Source organism: Phascolarctos cinereus, unplaced genomic scaffold (genome assembly GCF_003287225.1).
Source record: "Phascolarctos cinereus isolate Bilbo 61053 unplaced genomic scaffold, phaCin_HiC Scaffold_5;HRSCAF=322, whole genome shotgun sequence".
Taxonomy (NCBI): domain Eukaryota; kingdom Metazoa; phylum Chordata; class Mammalia; order Diprotodontia; family Phascolarctidae; genus Phascolarctos; species Phascolarctos cinereus.
Genome location: NW_027555958.1, coordinates 468,119,160 through 468,136,572, shown reverse-complemented (window position 1 = coordinate 468,136,572; position 17,413 = coordinate 468,119,160). Strand labels below are relative to the sequence as shown.

Genomic DNA, 17,413 nt, shown 5'->3' with positions numbered 1-17,413 from the left:
TGTATTTTTACATTCACTTTTTTTTTTTCATTCAGTAAACCCTGAAGACCCACTATAAGCATAGCACTTTACTAAGTACTGTGGGGAGTTATACATTGTATAAGGCATGGTCTGTGCCTATAAGAAACCTAGAATTTATTTTTTAAAAATTTCATTGAGGGCGGAGCCAAGATGGCGGAGTGAAAGCAGTGACTTGCTTGAGCTCTCCCCCAAACCCCTCCAAATACTCATAAAAAATGGCTCTAAACAAATTCTGAAGCAGCAGAACCCACAAAAAGACAGAGTGAAACAAATTTCCAGCCCAAGACAACCTGGATGATTGATCAGAAAGGTGTATCGCGCCTGTCTGGGAGCGCAGCGCGGTGTGGGCGCGCAGGCCGTAGCAAACCTGGAGCAGACCTCAGAGGACTGAATCGCGGGCAGCTGTGGAGGTTTCCAGACTCCTCAATCCACGAATGCCAAAGACAACTTAGAAGGTCAGTGGGAAAAGTCTGTTTCTGTCGGTGGTCAGAGAGGAAGGCGGGGTCTCAGCTCCATTCCCCAAGAGCCTGGCCCTGGGGGGGGCAGCTGCTTCCCGAGCTTCCGGCCCACAGACTGAGGGGGAATCCAGTGGCTGATCAGAGAGGGACTGCAGGGATCTCTTTGCCAGTGCTGAGGCAGGAATCTCTTGCTTTGCCCGTGTGTGGATCTGGGTCACTGGGTGGCAGTGCTGGGGTGAGGAAGAGTGCTGGCGTGGTGGAGCTTGTAGTGGCTGTGGAGAGAAACCCCTCCTCACAGTTACAGGACAGAAAGGAATACTTGTGGTCACAGGCCAGGAAAGGAGTAAACACCTCACCCCTTATCATACCACCTTGGAAGAACTGAAAATTTACAGGTCCCTACAAGTATCTCTGAAAACAGCTACACAAACCCCTGAAGCTTGGGACAGTACATTCTCCACATTGGAAGCAGACTCTTACCTTAACAAAGAGTTTAAAACTCAAGTAACTGGCCGGGATCATGAGCAAGCAGCGCAAAAAGAGTCAGACTATATTATCTTACTTTGGTGAAAAAGAAGATCAAAATATACAACCAGAAGAAGACAACAAAGTCAAAGCTCCTACATCCAAAGCCTCCAAGAAAAATATGAATCAGTCCCAGGCCTTGGAAGAGCTCAAAAGGGATTTTGAGAAGCAAGTAAGGAAGTAGAGGAAAAACTAGGAAGAGAAATGAGAGTGATGCAAGAAAATCATGAAAAACAAGTCAACAGCTTGCTAAAGGAGACCCAAAAAAATACTGAAGAAAATAACACCTAACCCAAATGGCAAAAGAGGTCCAAAAAGCCAATGAGGCGAAAAATGCCCTAAAAAGAAAAATTGGCCAAATGGAAAAGGAAGTCCAAAAGATTACTGAAGAAAATACTTCCTTAAAAATTAGAATAGAGCAATTGGAAGACAGTGACTTTATGAGAAATCAAGACACTGTAAAACAAATCCAAAGAATGAAAAATTAGAAAACAATGTGAAATATCTCATTGGAAAAACAACTGACCTGGAAAATAGATCCAGGAGAGAGAATTTAAAAATTATTGGACTATCTGAAAGCCATGATCAAAAAAAGAGCCTAGACATCATCTTTCAAGAAATTATCAAGGAAAACTGCCCTGATATAGTAGAACCAGAGGGCCAAATAGAAATGGAAAGAATCCAAAGATCTCCTCCTGAAAGAGATCCCCAAAGGAAAACTCCTAGGAATATTGTAGCCAAATTCCAGAGTTCCCAGGTCAAGGAGAAAATATTACAAGCTGGAAGGAAACAATTCAAGTACTGTGGAAACACAATCAGGATAACACAAGATTTAGCAGCTTCTACATTAAAGGACCGCAGGGCATGGAATATAATATTCCAGAGGGCAAAGGAGATAGGATTACAACCAAGAATCACCTACCCAGCAAAACTGAGTATAATCCTTCAGGGGAAAAAATGGTCATTCAGTGAAATAGAGGACTTTCAAGCATTCCTGATGAAAAGACCAGAGCTAAACAGAAAATTTGACTTTCAAATACAGGACTCCAGTGGAACATGAAGAGGTAAACAGGAAAGAGAAATCATAAGAGACTTATTAAGATTGAACTGTTTACATTCCTGCATGGAAAGATGATATTTGTAACTCATGAGAACTTTGTCAGTATTAGGGTAGTTGAAGGAAAAAAATTGTATGTATGTATATATAGATAGATAGAGGGCACAGGGTGAGTTGAAGATTAAGGGGTCATATCTGGAGAATAAAATTAAGGGATGAGAGAGGATGATACTGAGAGAAGAAAGGGAGAGGTAGAATGGGGTAAATTATCTCACAAAAAAAACAGAAAAGAAAAGTCTCTCACAGTGGAGGGGAAACAGGGGAAGGTGAGAGGGAATGAGGGAATCTTATTCTCATAGGATTTGGCTTAAGGAGAGAATAACATACACATTCAATTGGTATGGAAATCTGTCTTACCCTACAGGAAAATAGGGGGAGAAGGGGACAAGAGAGCAGGGGGTGAAGAGAGGAGGGCAGATTGGGAAAGAGGGTAATCAGAAGCAAATACTTCTGAGGAGGGACAGGGTCAAAAGAAAGAATAGAATAAATGGGAGGGCAGGATAGGATTAAGGGAAATAGAGTTAGTTTTTTACAACATGTCTACTAAGGAAGTGTTTTGCATAACTGCACATGTACAACCTATATTGAGTTGCTTGCCTTTTCAATGAGGTGGGTGGGGAGGGAGGAAGGGAGAAAATTTTGAACTCAAAGTTTTAAAAACACATGTTTTAAAAAAAGATGTTTTCACATGCAACTGGGAAATAAGAAATACAGGAAATGGGGTACAGAAGTCTATCCTGCTCTGCGGGAGAATGGAAGGGGAAGGGATAAGAGAAGGGAGGGGGAGAGATAGAAGAGAAGGCAGACCAGGGGAAGGGGTATTCAGAATGCATGCCATCTTGGGGTGGGGGAGGGGTGAGAAATTTGGAACTCAAAAACTTGTGGAAGTGAATATTGAAAACTAAAAAATAAATAAATTCATGTTAAATGCTAAAAAAAAATAGTCAATAGTAACAACTAATAGTTATACAATTTAAGATATGCAGTATATACTTGTAAACAGGCACTTTCCCCACCTTCTTCTAGAGCTGTGTGAGTAGCAAGCTTTTGGCAGCAAGTTTAAAAATAAAATATTTCCTTCCTGGTGAAAAAAAATTTTTTATTAATTTATTTTGATTTATCAATAATCACTTCCATATGTTTTTGAGTTTAAAATTTTTCTCCCCCTTCCCACCACCCTCCCCAAGAAGGTGCACAATCTGATATAGGCTATACATTTACATTCCTATTAAACATATTTTCACATTAGTGGTGTTTCCTCAGAAAGAGGAAACAAAACTCAACAGAAGAGGAAAAAAAATAGCAATTCAACTTTCATAGTTCTTTCTTTGGATGAGGATAGCATTTTCCATCACGAGGCCTCTAGAGATGTCTTAGATCCTTATATTGCTGGGAAGGGTTAAGTTTATCATTATTAGTCATTGCACAATGTGGCTGTTATTGTATACAACAAGTTCTCTAGAAGAAACCTAGAATTTAATTGGAGAGAGAAGATACACAGTATCTCTAGTAGAAAGTAATGGCCTTAAAGGCAGAGCTGGTTTGTGCCTTTTTTTGTCTTTTAGCCATCACTCAGTCAATTGACCAGAATTTATTAAGTGCTATCACTGTGCCTAAGCCGGTGGGATGCAGAGGCAAAAAAATGAAACTGCCCCAGCTTTCAAGGAATTGATATTCTATGGGAGAGAGCCCATGGACAAATATAAATGTCATGCCATGTTACAATAATTAGCTTAGGTCAAACACAGGAACAAAATAATGGCCCCTACGGTCTGTGTGGTTCCCTCCTCTGCCGCTTCTGAGAGTTTGTTTTATTTTTCTGCTAGGCAGTGAGGTTAAGTGACTTGCCCAGGGTCACACAGCTGGTAAGTGTCAAGTGTCTGAGGCCAGAGTTGAACTCGGGTCCTTCTGACTCCAGAGCCAATGCTCTATCCACTTCACCACCTAGCTGTCCCAGGGAGTTTATTTTAGTCAAAACATTATGAGTTCAGTCCTGATCTGAGACCTTGCTTAGGAAAACTAATAAAATTTAGCCAGAGGCTTAGGCTCTCTGCCTTACTTTAAATTGTATCTGTCTCCAATTGTATCCTCTTTGTGGCTGATGCAAAATTGAGGTTCCTGGAAATATCTGGATAACAAAATAGCACATAACGTCACACAATACAACATAACACAACATAACACCACCACACAACACAGCACTCTGGGTACAAGGCACCTGGAGGGGAAGTTGGACTGGGGAAGAGCTAGGGGGAGCAGATTTTTCCTCAGGATTTCCTGCAGTCCTTGAGGAGGTGCCTACACTGCTGGGCTCTGTGACTCAGAGGCCGTTTCTCTGTCTACTAGAACATGCTGCCTCCTTAATTATAAGTAATGTTATCTGATGCTTGTTATACTAGTGAGAGCTGGCTGTGGAGTTGGCAAGATCTGGGTCCTTGGACGCAGAAAGCTCGTGTGACCTTGGGCAAGTCATTTCTCAGTGCCCTGGGTATCTCTCCAGGACTGCTGCGGAACAGGTGCCGTCCTGACTGTATTCATAGAGGGGGTGCCAGTGAAATCTCAGTTCCTATCTCTTTCCTTTCATTCATTTTCAGTCCTGTCCAACTCTCTGTGACCCCATTAGGGTTTTCTTGGTAGAGATGCTGGAGTGGTTTGTCATTTCCTTCTCCTGCTCATTTTATAGATGAGGAAACTGAAGCAAACAGAGGTTAAGTGACTTGCCCAGGGTCACACAACCAGTAAGTGTCTAAGGCTGGATTTAAACTCAGGAAGATGAGTCTTTCTGACACCAGGCCTGGTGCTCGGTGCTCGATGCTCTATGGTGCTGCCGCCTTGCTGAATGGTTATTGTTATGGGTAAAGAATTAGGATGGCAGTTGTTATTAATAGACTGTAACGGCTCCACAGATGTAAGCTGTTCTCCCGACTCAATCACTGCAGACTTTCTTTTGTTCTCTACAGTATTGCCGGGAGCCTGGTGTACTCCTACATCACTTTCACAGAAGAGCAGCTGAGCAAACAGTCGGAGACAAGCAGCAAGCTGGACGTTAAAGGGAAAGGCTCTGTGTGAGCCGGGGCTCATGAGCGGTCAGCCCTGCACGCGGGCAGTGCCAACGGAGACCTGCTTTCACGGCTGGGCTGTCTTGCTTCTAGTGAGCTCTCGGTCCTGGGGCCCTTGCACAATCTGAAGATTGCTGCCTTTTTAAATTTTTATGATGAGAGAATCTTATAATTGATTCTATTTTAAATCTGCAGTTTGCATTAATTTATACTGGACTGGAAGATGACATATCTGGCTTTTAATTTATTGTTTTCCCCTCCACCAACCGTGGGACTCCATGTTGTTCTTTGGGCATCTCTGTCCACGGCAAGTGGCATGCATCCAGCCTCTTCCTCCTCTCCCTGCAGACAGGGCCACTGCGGTTAGACTTTTTGCTAGGCTGAGAGTCTGTCTCGTGGAAGCAATGTGCCCCCTATGCTGCTGAATGCAGCTGGGCATGATGCAGGGCTTTCTGGTTCCTCTCTTAGAATTCTCTATTTCCTACCTTGAGGGCCTGGTCACTACATTTTCAATTTCTTACTGTCTTCAAAGGATGATCTCTTTCTACAGAGAGAGAGAAAACACACGTGTGGCATCTGGGATGGCTTGCATCCCGAAGCTCTTCGAAGTCCTGGGCATGGGGAGAATTAGGCTTTTGGTTTTTAAGCCCTTCGTTTGGGATGCTCTGTGGAAATGAGGACGGGATGGGAGATATACTTCAGTGTAGCCCTGGAGGAAGTTGGCTGTATTCCTGGTCTGGCAAACCCAGGTTATTGTAAGTAGCTTGGAAGCAGACGCCTCCCCTCCCCCAAGTGGGAATGCAGTCAGAATAAGCTGTCCTTGTCTTGTTGAGTGGCAGTGGGAAGCACACAGTCGTCTCCTGCTTGCCCTGAACTCATCTGGCTCTTTTCCTCTCTCTCCACTTCTAGGCTTAGCTACCATTCCATCGTTTTGCCCCTTCCCTTGGGGTTTTTTACTTGATTACCCTTATCAGAGTCCCCTGTTTCTAATTTCTTATGATTTGAGGGGAAAGATCATTCCCAGCTGTTCCCTGGTGGTGTCCACCAGGAGCCCGGAGATGCCAGAAGCATGGGTGGAGCTGCCACCCCTATCTCTCTGATGAAATGCATCGGGGCCATGGCGAGTGAAAGCAGCCCCCAGTGCAGCGCAGGGGATCTTGGTTACTCTTGCCTCCACAGACTCCAAGCTAAGAATGGCTTTTACATTTTAAAATACAGTAAGATTATTAAATTTCAAATTAAATTTAAAATCCAACAAAGACTTTTAAATGTAAAAACCATTCTTAGCTTGCAGGCCGTACAAACACAAGCACATGGTAGGGCGAGTGCTTTTCCTTGCTCTGATACATCTCTTACCTGTCAGACTTTGGGCCTGTTACTTCTCTCCTGAGGCCTCATTTTCTTCATCTCTGAAATGAGGAGGTGGATGAGGTTTTTTCCAACTGTCAGTGAAGGATCTGGTGAGGCTGAGATGTGGTGAGGCAGCTCTTCCTTTCGGGTCAACCAGCTGTGAGACTCCTTTGGTCTCATTACTGGGACTTGGCCCCCTTCTCTGCCTGATACCACCTGAGTCATGCTCGAAATCTCTGGAGCAATGGCTAGAAACAGACTTGGTTTGTCTTAGTGAGCTTCTCCATCCTGCCAGCATCCCCACTTCAGCCTCTATGATGCTAGCTTCTTAACTGATAAAGGAAGGCACCATTCTCTCTAGCTGGAAGGAATGAGCCTGTGGCCTGCTGGTAAATGGATTTTCTCCTTATGCATTACAACGGTCTCCTTCAGTTTTAACAACTGAGCTGTGTGGGGCAGCTGCCCAGTTTTACAAGCTTCTAGACTTTAGGAAAAGCTTGGGAAGATTATTAGGTCTGTAATTAGAGGCCCTGGATTTTCTGCTTAATACCTGTGTGATCTTGGGCAGATCACTTCTCTGGGCCTCAGTGTCCTCATCTTCAAAATGGCAGGGTTGGACTAGATGACCTGAAAGAGCCCTTCCTTCTTGAAATCTGAAGATTCTGTGAGTTTGATGCATTTCCAGAGAAGGGAAGCCAAGGTTGTGGTGGGATTGGAGAGTATGCCATATGAGGAACAGAAGTTTCAGCTTGGTGAAGAGAAGGAGGGAGAGAATGTGACAGCCATCTGCAGGTATCTGAGGGTGGAAGATGCAGGAAGGCAGGCTTTGACTTAATGTAAGTAAACTCTTCCTAATAATTAGAGGCGTCCCCCCCCCAAAGTGGAATGGGCTGCCTTAAGATGCTACAGGTCTCCTGGTCTGGAACGACTCTAGGGGAAGGCTGGATTTCTCATTTTCAGAGATGATGCATGAGGATTCCTGTCCAGGTGTGGGTTAGCATCAGTGACCTTTGTGAGCCTCTCCAATTCTGAGATTCTGTGATTTACCTTACTGTCTGAGGTCATTTACAGAAAAGGGCCTTAGGCCAGCCTTCTTTCTAAGAATGGAAATACTCCAGCAGGAGGAGGAGAGGACGGGAGAGGGAGGAGAAAGGAGAGAAAGATTGAGAGTTGGGGGGTGGTAATGTCTATCCTTGGAGTCCAGGCCCTCAGTGGAACAGGGTGATGGCTGGCTTTCCTGTAGCGTTCTAAGGTCTGCCCAGCACTTCACATCCAATTATCTCATTTGAGCCTCCTAACAACGCTGGGAGGCAGGTGCTCTTCTTACCTCCATTTTACAGATGTGGAGACTTAAGCTCAGGCTCCTGGTCAGGAGGTTCCCAGCTCGGAAGGGTCACAGGCCTTTGTGTGCCCAGTTGGCTTCATGCCACACTCTAGCACCAGATCTCCCTGGTTACTGGACCCTCGCTTAGCATCAGTCAACAAGTCTCTGTTGACACTGGGCTCATGTCTGACCACTGGCCACCACTGGCTAGTTGTGGGAATATACATTACAGTTCTGATTTATTCAAACGTCTTGCTCCCTGCTGCTCCTTCCTGTGACCCACATGAGTGGTAGGGGGTAGGGGGCCCATGGATTAAATTACAATGTGCAAATCTGGGTCATTTTACTAGAGTAATAACTTAGGGAATGGGAAGTATCAGAACTGAAAATATATGTGCCTTCTAGAATGTCTAGATTATAGCCCGACAGTAGACCTATCATATTGTGACCTGTTAACTTACTCCTTCAGCAGGTAGAAGCCTTACTGAATTTTACAAATGGGAAACTGAAGCACAAAGCTGTACCAGGCTAAGGTGAGCTGTGGGCAGAGCTCGGAACTTCTGAGCCAATCACTGTAACCAATGGATAGGGTCAATCCAATTTTGATTAAACTAGAATCAGCCTGTAAAGGGTCAGGGGGCTCTGCATATATATGGAACGGAGGCCATTTTCAGTTGCCTTTCCGTGCTAATCACCTAATTCAGGGTGAGCTGCTTAAAATCACAGAATCACAGAGTTGGAAAAGACCTCAGCGGCCCTTTAGTCTGGCTGTCCATCATCTGATCTCCTGAGCAGTGGCCTTCTCCCAACTTTGGGTGTCCTCTGGTGGCCATTTGCCAAGAAAGCCCCAAATGCACTATAGTAACAGAACCAACTTGTTTCCATCATAACCATCGTACTTAAGACTTCGCCATCAGCCTCCTCCCCTCTGCTGGTTTTCAGGACTGCGTGGTATCCACCTCCTGTTACTCACCTACGTGTCCTTTTCAAAACTGGTCGCTTCATAGTGAGTACCTTGTGTGGCCACACCAGCATCTTTAGGAAACTGGACTGGGGCCCCCATACCCCATTTTCCTCCACATCTGTGTCTTCAGAACTCCATTCTTGAGAGTTCCCTATCCTTCCTAATGTAGAATTTCCGATTGTGGTTCCCTCTGTACCCTTTCACTGAGACCTTTGAGAATTCAACTAAGTGGAGATTGCAGAGAAGTCTGATTCTGTGGCCTCTCTATAGATCCTTCCTGTTCAGTAATTTGCAGATGTTCTGGTCAGTAGGAGCTTGGCTTTTCTTTGAACCTCAGCTGTGCCTGGTGCCCAGAGATGGTTACATTGAGCTTTGGGTGGGTGGGGCACAAAATGGCCTCTGGCACTTTGCAGGAGCCAGTTATGGGTAGGAGAGAACAGTTTATGTAGATGTTATTCGCCAAGATGGGGGTTGGTTAGCCTATCCTGGCCATGCTCCGCTGGAGCCCACATAAATTCGAACACCTTCACAGGTGGGGAGCCTGGTGTAGGCCCTGCCTGCAGAATCCGTAATAATGGCTCACACTTATAGAGTTTTAAGGTTCGCAAAGTGCTTCACGTATGTTATCCCTTTTGGTCCTCACAACAACTCTGTGAGGTAGACATCCCCACTTTATAGATGAGGAAACTGAGGTTGGAAGAGGAAGGGATTGTTCCAGGGTCACACAGGTAGTGCAAGGCAGAATTTGACTTCAGGTCCAGGGCTCTGTCCATTACTCTAAGCTGCCTTTTTAAAGGGGACACCAGGAAAGAGTCCTGAGGACTCTCTGGGGCTGTCTCAGGGCCCAAAGCCCACCAGCCTCACTCAGTACAACCCAAAGCCTGGATTCCCCAGAGCAGAAGTGGTTTGAATCTCTAGCGCTCAAGATGTAGCCCAATTCAGATGGAGACTGGCTCTGCCTTTCTAGACTCATTTGGGAGCATAACCTGGTACATGCTTGGCAATCATTTGGACAGAGGTAAACTAACCAGCATGGGCTTGGAGTGGGAAGCTTTTCAGGGTGGACATTGGGGGTCTGGTTCCCTGGTCTTCTAATTGTGTTGTAACCCTGCCTGCTATATCCCGACTGGTCAGGAATTTGTGTCACTTTATGTTTCTAAGGATTTCTTCAATGTTGTCTTCGTCCTTCAAGGAATCACTAGTTAATTTGTCATCCCTGAAAAATGTTTTTCAAGATGATCTTCTTCTTAAATAGATGCCTCTTTCAGTGCCAGAAACCAGATGGTATTGTCTGCACTGGGAAAGTGAATAAAATGGATGCCATCATACGTTTTCTATGCTGTTGATCTCCTGGAAATATTTTTTTCAATATAGATTCTATTTACAAAAATGACCATTTTTGTGTTTAAAAAAAAGGTACTGCAGGCTAGAGATTTGTAAATCATGTCATTGAAAGAAAATTACTATGCCTGCTTCAGTATTTTTGTATGGGCTTCAAATAAATACTTTTCTCCTGAAAACATGCATTTCAGTTCCTCTTGTGCGACACCCAAGGCAAATAGAGCATGAGGGAGCGTGTCTGTCTGCCTGCACTGAAGAGGCAATCCAGGCTTTGTCTGAGGTACAGTAACAGTGAACATGTGCCTGGGCCAGGTCTGCCATCACGATTTCCTGCCTGAATCAGAAAAGGCCAAATACCCCGTGTGTTGGGCATGGTTGGTCCCTAGACCAGTTAGCAAGGGAATCAGACATCAGTCTCTTAATCTTTCTGGGCATAACTGCTAATCAGTAACCGGGATGGTCAAGGAAGGGAAGCATCTTCGAAGTGTCCCAATCAGACCAAATGAAATGGTCAGAGGAAATTCAGAATAATCTCCAGTTTTCTTCCATAATCCCATTAGTGGCCACAGTTTTTTTCTCCCTCTTGTCCCTCCTCTCCCTTCCCTTCTCAACGTCAGTGCAGCAGGAAGGAGCCTGGCTTTGGAGTCAGAAGGCTAAAGTTCAGTTCCACTTCTGGCACTGCATCATGGGGGGGGGGGCATGATGAAGGGGTTGGTTCAATTAGAGCCTCTAAGGTCCCTGGGTTCATTCCCTCGAATCTCTGCCCCCACTTCAACTCCACACCTTCCTTCTCCCCTCCACCTTGTTAACTTCAAATCATTTAATGAATTGTGGGGACTGGTCCTTTACATCTTTCAACACGTGTTGGTTGTCACTGAGCCTTTGTTTCCCTGTTTTTAATGGAAGGGTTGGGACCAGATATGCTTTGGGACCCCTTCCAAAGACCATGAGGCTGGCTGTGACCTCCCCTGGTCTTCTGGGAGGTTTAAGCCACAAGGGTGAACTTTGGAACATTCCAGTAATTGGGTCCATGGATCACAAAGCAGTGAAAAGAAATCTGCAGCACTGGGGATTCCAGCTTTGTTGGTTTCTACCTGTGTGACCTCTCTGGGCCTCACTTTCCTTATCTGTAAAGTTGAAAAATTGTTCCTGCCCTCAATGAGCTTGCATTCTGTATGAGGGCTACATGGAAACCGTGATCCCATTCCTGTGGGTATTCTTTCCACCCAACCATCAAGAACCAAAGTGAAATGGAATTCCAATTTTTAAACACAAGATATGGATCAGATGCCTCCTCCTTATGTGTCGTAACATCTTGGAATAGAGGGAGGGGTGTTCATTGTGCCTGAGACACCCTAGATGCTCATCTGGAGCTGACTGTAACTGACACCTGCGGGGGGAATTGGTTTGGTTTTTTGGTACATAATTAACCTTTAGGGTCTCAAGGGAGCTGTGGCAGTACTCTGCAATTCAGCAAACAAATATTCAGCAGGGCACTGGGGTTCTGTGGCAGGATTCAGGAAGAGTTGGTGAGTCATGACTTCAGCGAGCTCCCCCAAGCCTTCCTCTGACTTTGCCATAGCACCTCTGAGCTAACTGAAAACGTCAGAAAATTGGGAAGGGGCCTTTTCTGTGTAACGTGGTGATTTGAAAAGCCAGCCTCACGGAGCCGAGAGGCACCAAAGATAGTTTGGGTAACTCGTAGGTGCACAGATTGAGAATTCAGGCTTCAGACAGTCGAGTTAGAACTATCTCCAGTTAAAAAATACAAATCAAAAAGCTTGTGTTCGTCAAGCACTTACTGTGTGCCAGACGTGTATTTGATTCTCACACCACCTTGAGAAGTAGTTTACAAAAACGAGCATTTTCACATTTTAATAAAAAGGGCACAAAATTAGGTGACCGTCAAGGAAAATTAATGTGCCTGCTTGCGGTATGATCTCCATTTTATAGCTGAGGAAATTGAGGCAGAGGTTCAGTGACTCACCCTGGTCACCCAGCTACTAAGTCTGAGGTTGGATTTGAACTCAGGCCTCCCCCAAGTCCAGACCTGGTGCTCTATCCACTGTGCCACCACCCTCTGGGGTTCAGTGACTTAGCCAAAGTCACACAGGTGGTAAGAACAGAGGTGGGATGGATTTCTGTGCTTTTCCCCTGCAACAATAAAAACTAAGTCAAGTTTAAACTTCTCCCCGTGGAAGGACAATGGGCCCAGCTCTCCCTCTTCCAGGCCCTGAGCGTTCTCACTAACTACAAAGGATGCATTCCCTAGGCCTTTCTCCCAGGCAGCCCCACTTGGCCCAGAAGCAAACAGCTGGCTGGGCGAGGGTGCTGGGCTCTGCACATGCAGGCCTGTGCCTCTGCCTCTGCTCACTTGGTTAGTGGTGACTCTAGGCACGTCACCCAGCTGTGCTGGGCCTGCTTTCTCGTGTAAAATGAAGAGGGGGCCCTGGACAGATGGCACCCAAGTACCCGCTCCATCCAAGTGGATGGTCCTTGGGTTTGGGAGCCTGTGATGTTCCCTCTCTTGGGCAGTTTTCACACCCTGGTTACAGGACCAGGCTCCCTGCCCTCTGGTAATGGCACTCACTTCTCCTGTAAACAGACTTCAGAGGGCACTGCTCGAGGGCCACAGCAGGCACAGAGACAGGGCTTTCAGTGCTTGCCACGAGGGCAGGCAGAAGGAACTCAGACGTTTATAACCTGAAGGACTCAAGGCGCATGTATCAGGCTTCTCTGGCCTCAGAAGGCAGACCTGAGGCCACGGGGGCGGAGGGGGAATTTGTCAAGAGACAAAGCTAGGGTTGATGCCTACAAGTTGTCCTAAGCTGGGAGACGGGATCCGTCTGTTCCGAGGTGGTCTGTTTCCCCTCCTTGGAAGGGTCTTCAGAGCCAGGCCTGGAGCCAGGCCGCTGAGTTCCTCAGTACAGAATGGACTAGCCGACGTGGAGTTCCTATTCTGCCTCTCCCATCCCTCCCCCACAGAAGTGAAGATCCCAAAATCTTCCCTTTCCTTTGGACTCCACCACAGACTACCCTAAGAAGGAAGTGGCTGTAAGGCATCAGTGGAAAGGGGTTAAAAAATGGAGATTAAGGAGGAGGAGTGATAACACCTGTAAAAACCAGACACAATCTCCCAAGAATGCTACGACCAGCAGAAACAAATGATGCAGAAGGATCCTAGTTTTTGCTAAGCTTAGAGGGAAATCCACCTATCTGCAGATCCCTCATATTACATCTAGAATTAAACCCTTTTACAGGTGACTGAGAAATACAGAATCTGGTTAACACAAGGACATGTTTAAAAAAATATTTTAATAAGCTTTTTCAGAATTGCAGACAGGGATTGGGGAGAGAACTGGAAATTACTTACAGTGCAAAATTACTATGCAGGAATTTAAAAAAAATCTAATCCATGATTTTTGAATGCCTAGTCTTTTAAAATATCCCTTCAAATCTACTTTAAAGCTCAACCAAAGATTTCTGTTGAACTGAATTACTGATTCCGCAAACATCTGAAAGAACTCCACAAAAGAGAACCTCATTTCCTGACCGTGTTTGCCCGGACACTGTGCACCATGCATGCCAAGGCGGGAAACAGTTCTGGATCTGAGTGACTGAGGCAAATTAAATTCATGACATCACTAAAAATCGCAAAGTACTAATAGTGCAATGACCCCTCAAGTTCTAGTGGCTGTATGCTGAAGAACAAGACGAAAACATCATGTAAAATGCCTGCATAAACACAAACGAGACAGTACAATTCAATCCTCCTTCAGGAAGCGCTGAGCCTCCCACATCAGACCACCCCACGGAATGTCACCTAGGGACACCTTCAAACTGTGAGAGCAAAAAAGCAACATTTCTGAACATGGCATGACTGCCCTGTCTGCAAACAGGCCTGAGGACAAATGACTTCTACATTTTCCTATCAAATGAGGTCACAGTTGACAAACTTGCAAACAAAGATGCATTTTTTTCTCTTAAGAAAAAAAAAAGTGACAATGGGTCTCTGACACCTAGCACCAGCCTTCCCTTGGAACCTTCTCCGGACCATCTTTGGACTTCATGAAGAACACGGATTGTGACCCCTTTGCTAAAGCTACTGCCATTCCAGAGGAATGGAAATGTTGGGTCACCACCCTCCACACACACTACCATTCAGACTCTGGGTAAAATCTGTGAATGTCCACCCTAGGCAATTAAAAAGTTCTAAAATGGCTTTTAACACTGATCTGAGGCAGGAAGAAAAAGAAAATGTTCACCCTGGTGAGGGAAGCAGCTGTGAGTAGCACACCAGGAGCTCTTTCCCAGGGCCCAAGGTGGAGCCATTCAGAGGACCACAAAGTACTTGTTGGCTGGGTCATCTGTACTGCCTCCCGAGCTGCTGGCCACCATGGAGAAAGAGAGAGGAGGTGTTTACAATGTGTACATCTGTGTGATACTTAGCAAAACTACTTCTAAATGTTTGTATAGGAGTGTCTAGGTGGCCCACGCCCTGCCTAAGACTATTTTCAGCAGGAATCCCATGCTTAAAACAGACAGACCCGCCTGCCCTTTTGGCAAGACTCCACAAATAGACAACCCTGCTTCTCCAGGGAAATGGTTCCTCTTTTCTCTTTATATATCATTCTGTACCTATGGCTACAATAAAGTCTCTGCATTTCAATTTTGGAAAAACTCCTCCCCAAACTGAAAATGGAAGAATTGTTTTTGGGAAGGTCAGTCACATTCTCTATTATTTTCCTACATAAAATCAACGACACCTGATGTGACCTGCTCACAAGAGACGCACACTTCTGCCAATGACCAGAGAAGACACTGTCCTTCCATTCCCACAAACAGAACCGAACCACCTCTTCTCATTCCCTCCACGCTCATCTTAAATGCAAAAAGGGGGGCTTTCTGATATGTATATAAAAATAACTGAGCAGGACTCTGGCCAACACGCTGGAGCTAAAGTTAAGCACTTAAGCTGACATTAAGCTCTTGTTGCTGCAAAAATAAAATTGAAAACATAACAACTGCAAATGTCTGTGCAATACAAGCATCATGCATCACTTCAGAATTCTCAAAACTCACGATTTGTCCTAAAGTAGAAATGGGAAAAATCAGATTCTCATAATTCTCTATGAATGCCTGAACCATCTGAATAAGAAAAGGTGACTTCAATACTACACAAACACTTAAAAATTCATTAGAAAAAGACTTTAGCAAAATAAAATGAAGCCGACAGACTCAGAATATCAACTCTTCTCATAAAAGTTTACCAACTGTACAAGTTAAGAAAATTATACAAGCTTTTGTATTAAGAAAGGACAGCTCAATCAAGACATAAGTTCTGTAAAAATCTTCCAAAGGCTACAAAGAATCTGGAAAAATACAGCATGTATTTCTTAAGCCCAGATAAGAATATGAAAGACATCACTGATGTCAACAATTGTACATACACAAACCTGACTTGGTTTATTTTTTAACTTCTATATATAAAAAAATCATGCTAGCATAACTTTCAGGATTCATAAGGGTTTCCTCAATAATATGACACCCAATTTGTATGGAGAGAAAAATGGTAATGTCTATTTCCTGGTCTACTAGACATTAAAAAAAAAAAAAGAACAGCAGAAAAGCTGATGTTAAGCAGAAGATTTTCAAATTAAATACAAACCAACCTTCCCCAGTTCCCACATATCCCACCCCTCCCTCCCCCTACCAAACCTCAAACTCACAATAACAGGGTTTGGTATTAAAATATGCCTCTAAAATTCTGTAACAGGATTCTCTGTTGTTAAAGATGAATGTACAGCCTTCGTTAACTATAGGAGTTCTCAATATTTAAAAGGGTCTTTAAAATAGCTGCAGTAAAAAATTCTGCTAAAGGCAGAAATATACAAACTGTCACCTAAAATTAAAATCCAATTTTAAAATGTCAGATTTCAACTGAGTGCTTCAAGGAAATCAACTTAAGGTAACCCATCAACCCTGAAAATTGTAGTCGCACCAGAAATTACTCCAAAGAATAAAAAACAGCCCTCATATCTAGTCATCTAAGTTTTCCAGTTCTTCAAATTTCCCGTGTGAGATTGCTTCCTGGAAAAACTCTGAAGAGCCTGGGCTTTCTCTGCCATTGCTGTTAACCCTTCGCCTCTTGGCGGGCCTCTCATTTCTATCATCCAGATAATTTTCATTCTTGGCGGCTCCGTGAGTGAGCTTGATGTCGCCAGGCAGGCTGTCAGCATCATAGCCATTTGTATCCGCGTCTGCATGGACGGGCTTCTTGTTCCCACCAGTGGGCCCATTCACGTGCAACCCTTCAACTCTGACTTCATCCTTGCCAGAGACTTCCCCGGGGCCATTAGAGGCTATGCCTGAGCAAAGGAAACACAGTGAGTGGTCAGTCTGGTCACTGCAAAATTCCCTGAAAGGCCCAAAAGTCAGAGCAGCATTTTGCTGTCTAGTTAAGTGACAAAGTAGCATACAATGACTCTAGTACTGATGGGCATTTCTCTATGACATCTCAAACACGAAAAGCACTTCCCGCAGTCTAATGTGATGCTGAGTAAAAAGTCCAAGTGTTCAGTCCATCTAAAAATTGGATTGAAATGGATTTTAACGCATCTGAAACCTTACCACCATGGGGCTGGACATTAGTGCTGAAAGCTGCCAGTACAGACTCCAAAGGCCAGCCAGCGAGGCCTCCTCCAACAAGGGCCCCGCCCCTCCACCTGCAAAGGCCACGACTGCCACGTTCAGGTGAACACCCGCAATGTCTGTCTCGAGAGTCTGATGGAAAGGGGCTCCACTGTCACGTTCTGAGAGACACCTGGGACGGCCCTTGATAAGTGACTCGAGGTCTGTTTGAGGGCATTCCCGACATCATTCCTCTCGCTCCTCATACCAAGAGTCAGAAACAAACCAATAAAGGGCAGACACAACTCTGCCTGGGCAGCCTGAGAGGTGACAGCCATGAGGCAGTGGGTGCCCAAATCCAGAACAAGGCTATAGCGGCAATGTCATCATCATGACAATCATCAAAGGAACAGCTACCATTTATGCAGCCCGTTAAGGTCTGTCAAGTGCTTCACAGGTATTTTCTCATTGGAGCCTCAAGACAACCTGAGGGTAGGTGCTATTATTATGATCCCCATTGTACATCTGAGGAAACTGAGGCAGGCAGGGTCACCCAGCTGCCTGCGGCTGGATTTGAACTCAGATCTTCCTGACTCCAGCCCTGGTGCTCGATCTATTGCATCA

At 45.0% G+C, this 17,413-nt stretch overlaps 2 protein-coding genes across 4 annotated transcripts in view; one reads left to right on the top strand and one right to left on the bottom strand.

Annotated features, from left to right (window-relative positions):
• The window catches only part of SLC35D1 (solute carrier family 35 member D1), a 65,007-nt gene extending 54,669 nt beyond the window's left edge, over nucleotides 1-10,338 (top strand). The window contains exon 12 of the mRNA XM_020993063.2: nucleotides 5,082-10,338. Within this exon, the coding sequence (XP_020848722.1) occupies nucleotides 5,082-5,190 (109 nt within the window). The 3' untranslated portion in view covers nucleotides 5,191-10,338. The remainder of the gene's footprint in view (nucleotides 1-5,081) is intronic.
• A 3,117-nt stretch (nucleotides 10,339-13,455) lies between these two features.
• The window catches only part of MIER1 (MIER1 transcriptional regulator), a 66,351-nt gene continuing 62,393 nt past the window's right edge, over nucleotides 13,456-17,413 (bottom strand). For all 3 annotated transcript variants that reach the window (XM_020993017.2, XM_020993021.2, XM_020993020.2), the window contains one exon: nucleotides 13,456-16,527. In XM_020993017.2, coding sequence (XP_020848676.1) covers nucleotides 16,199-16,527 — 329 coding nt within the window. In that variant the 3' untranslated portion in view covers nucleotides 13,456-16,198. The remainder of the gene's footprint in view (nucleotides 16,528-17,413) is intronic.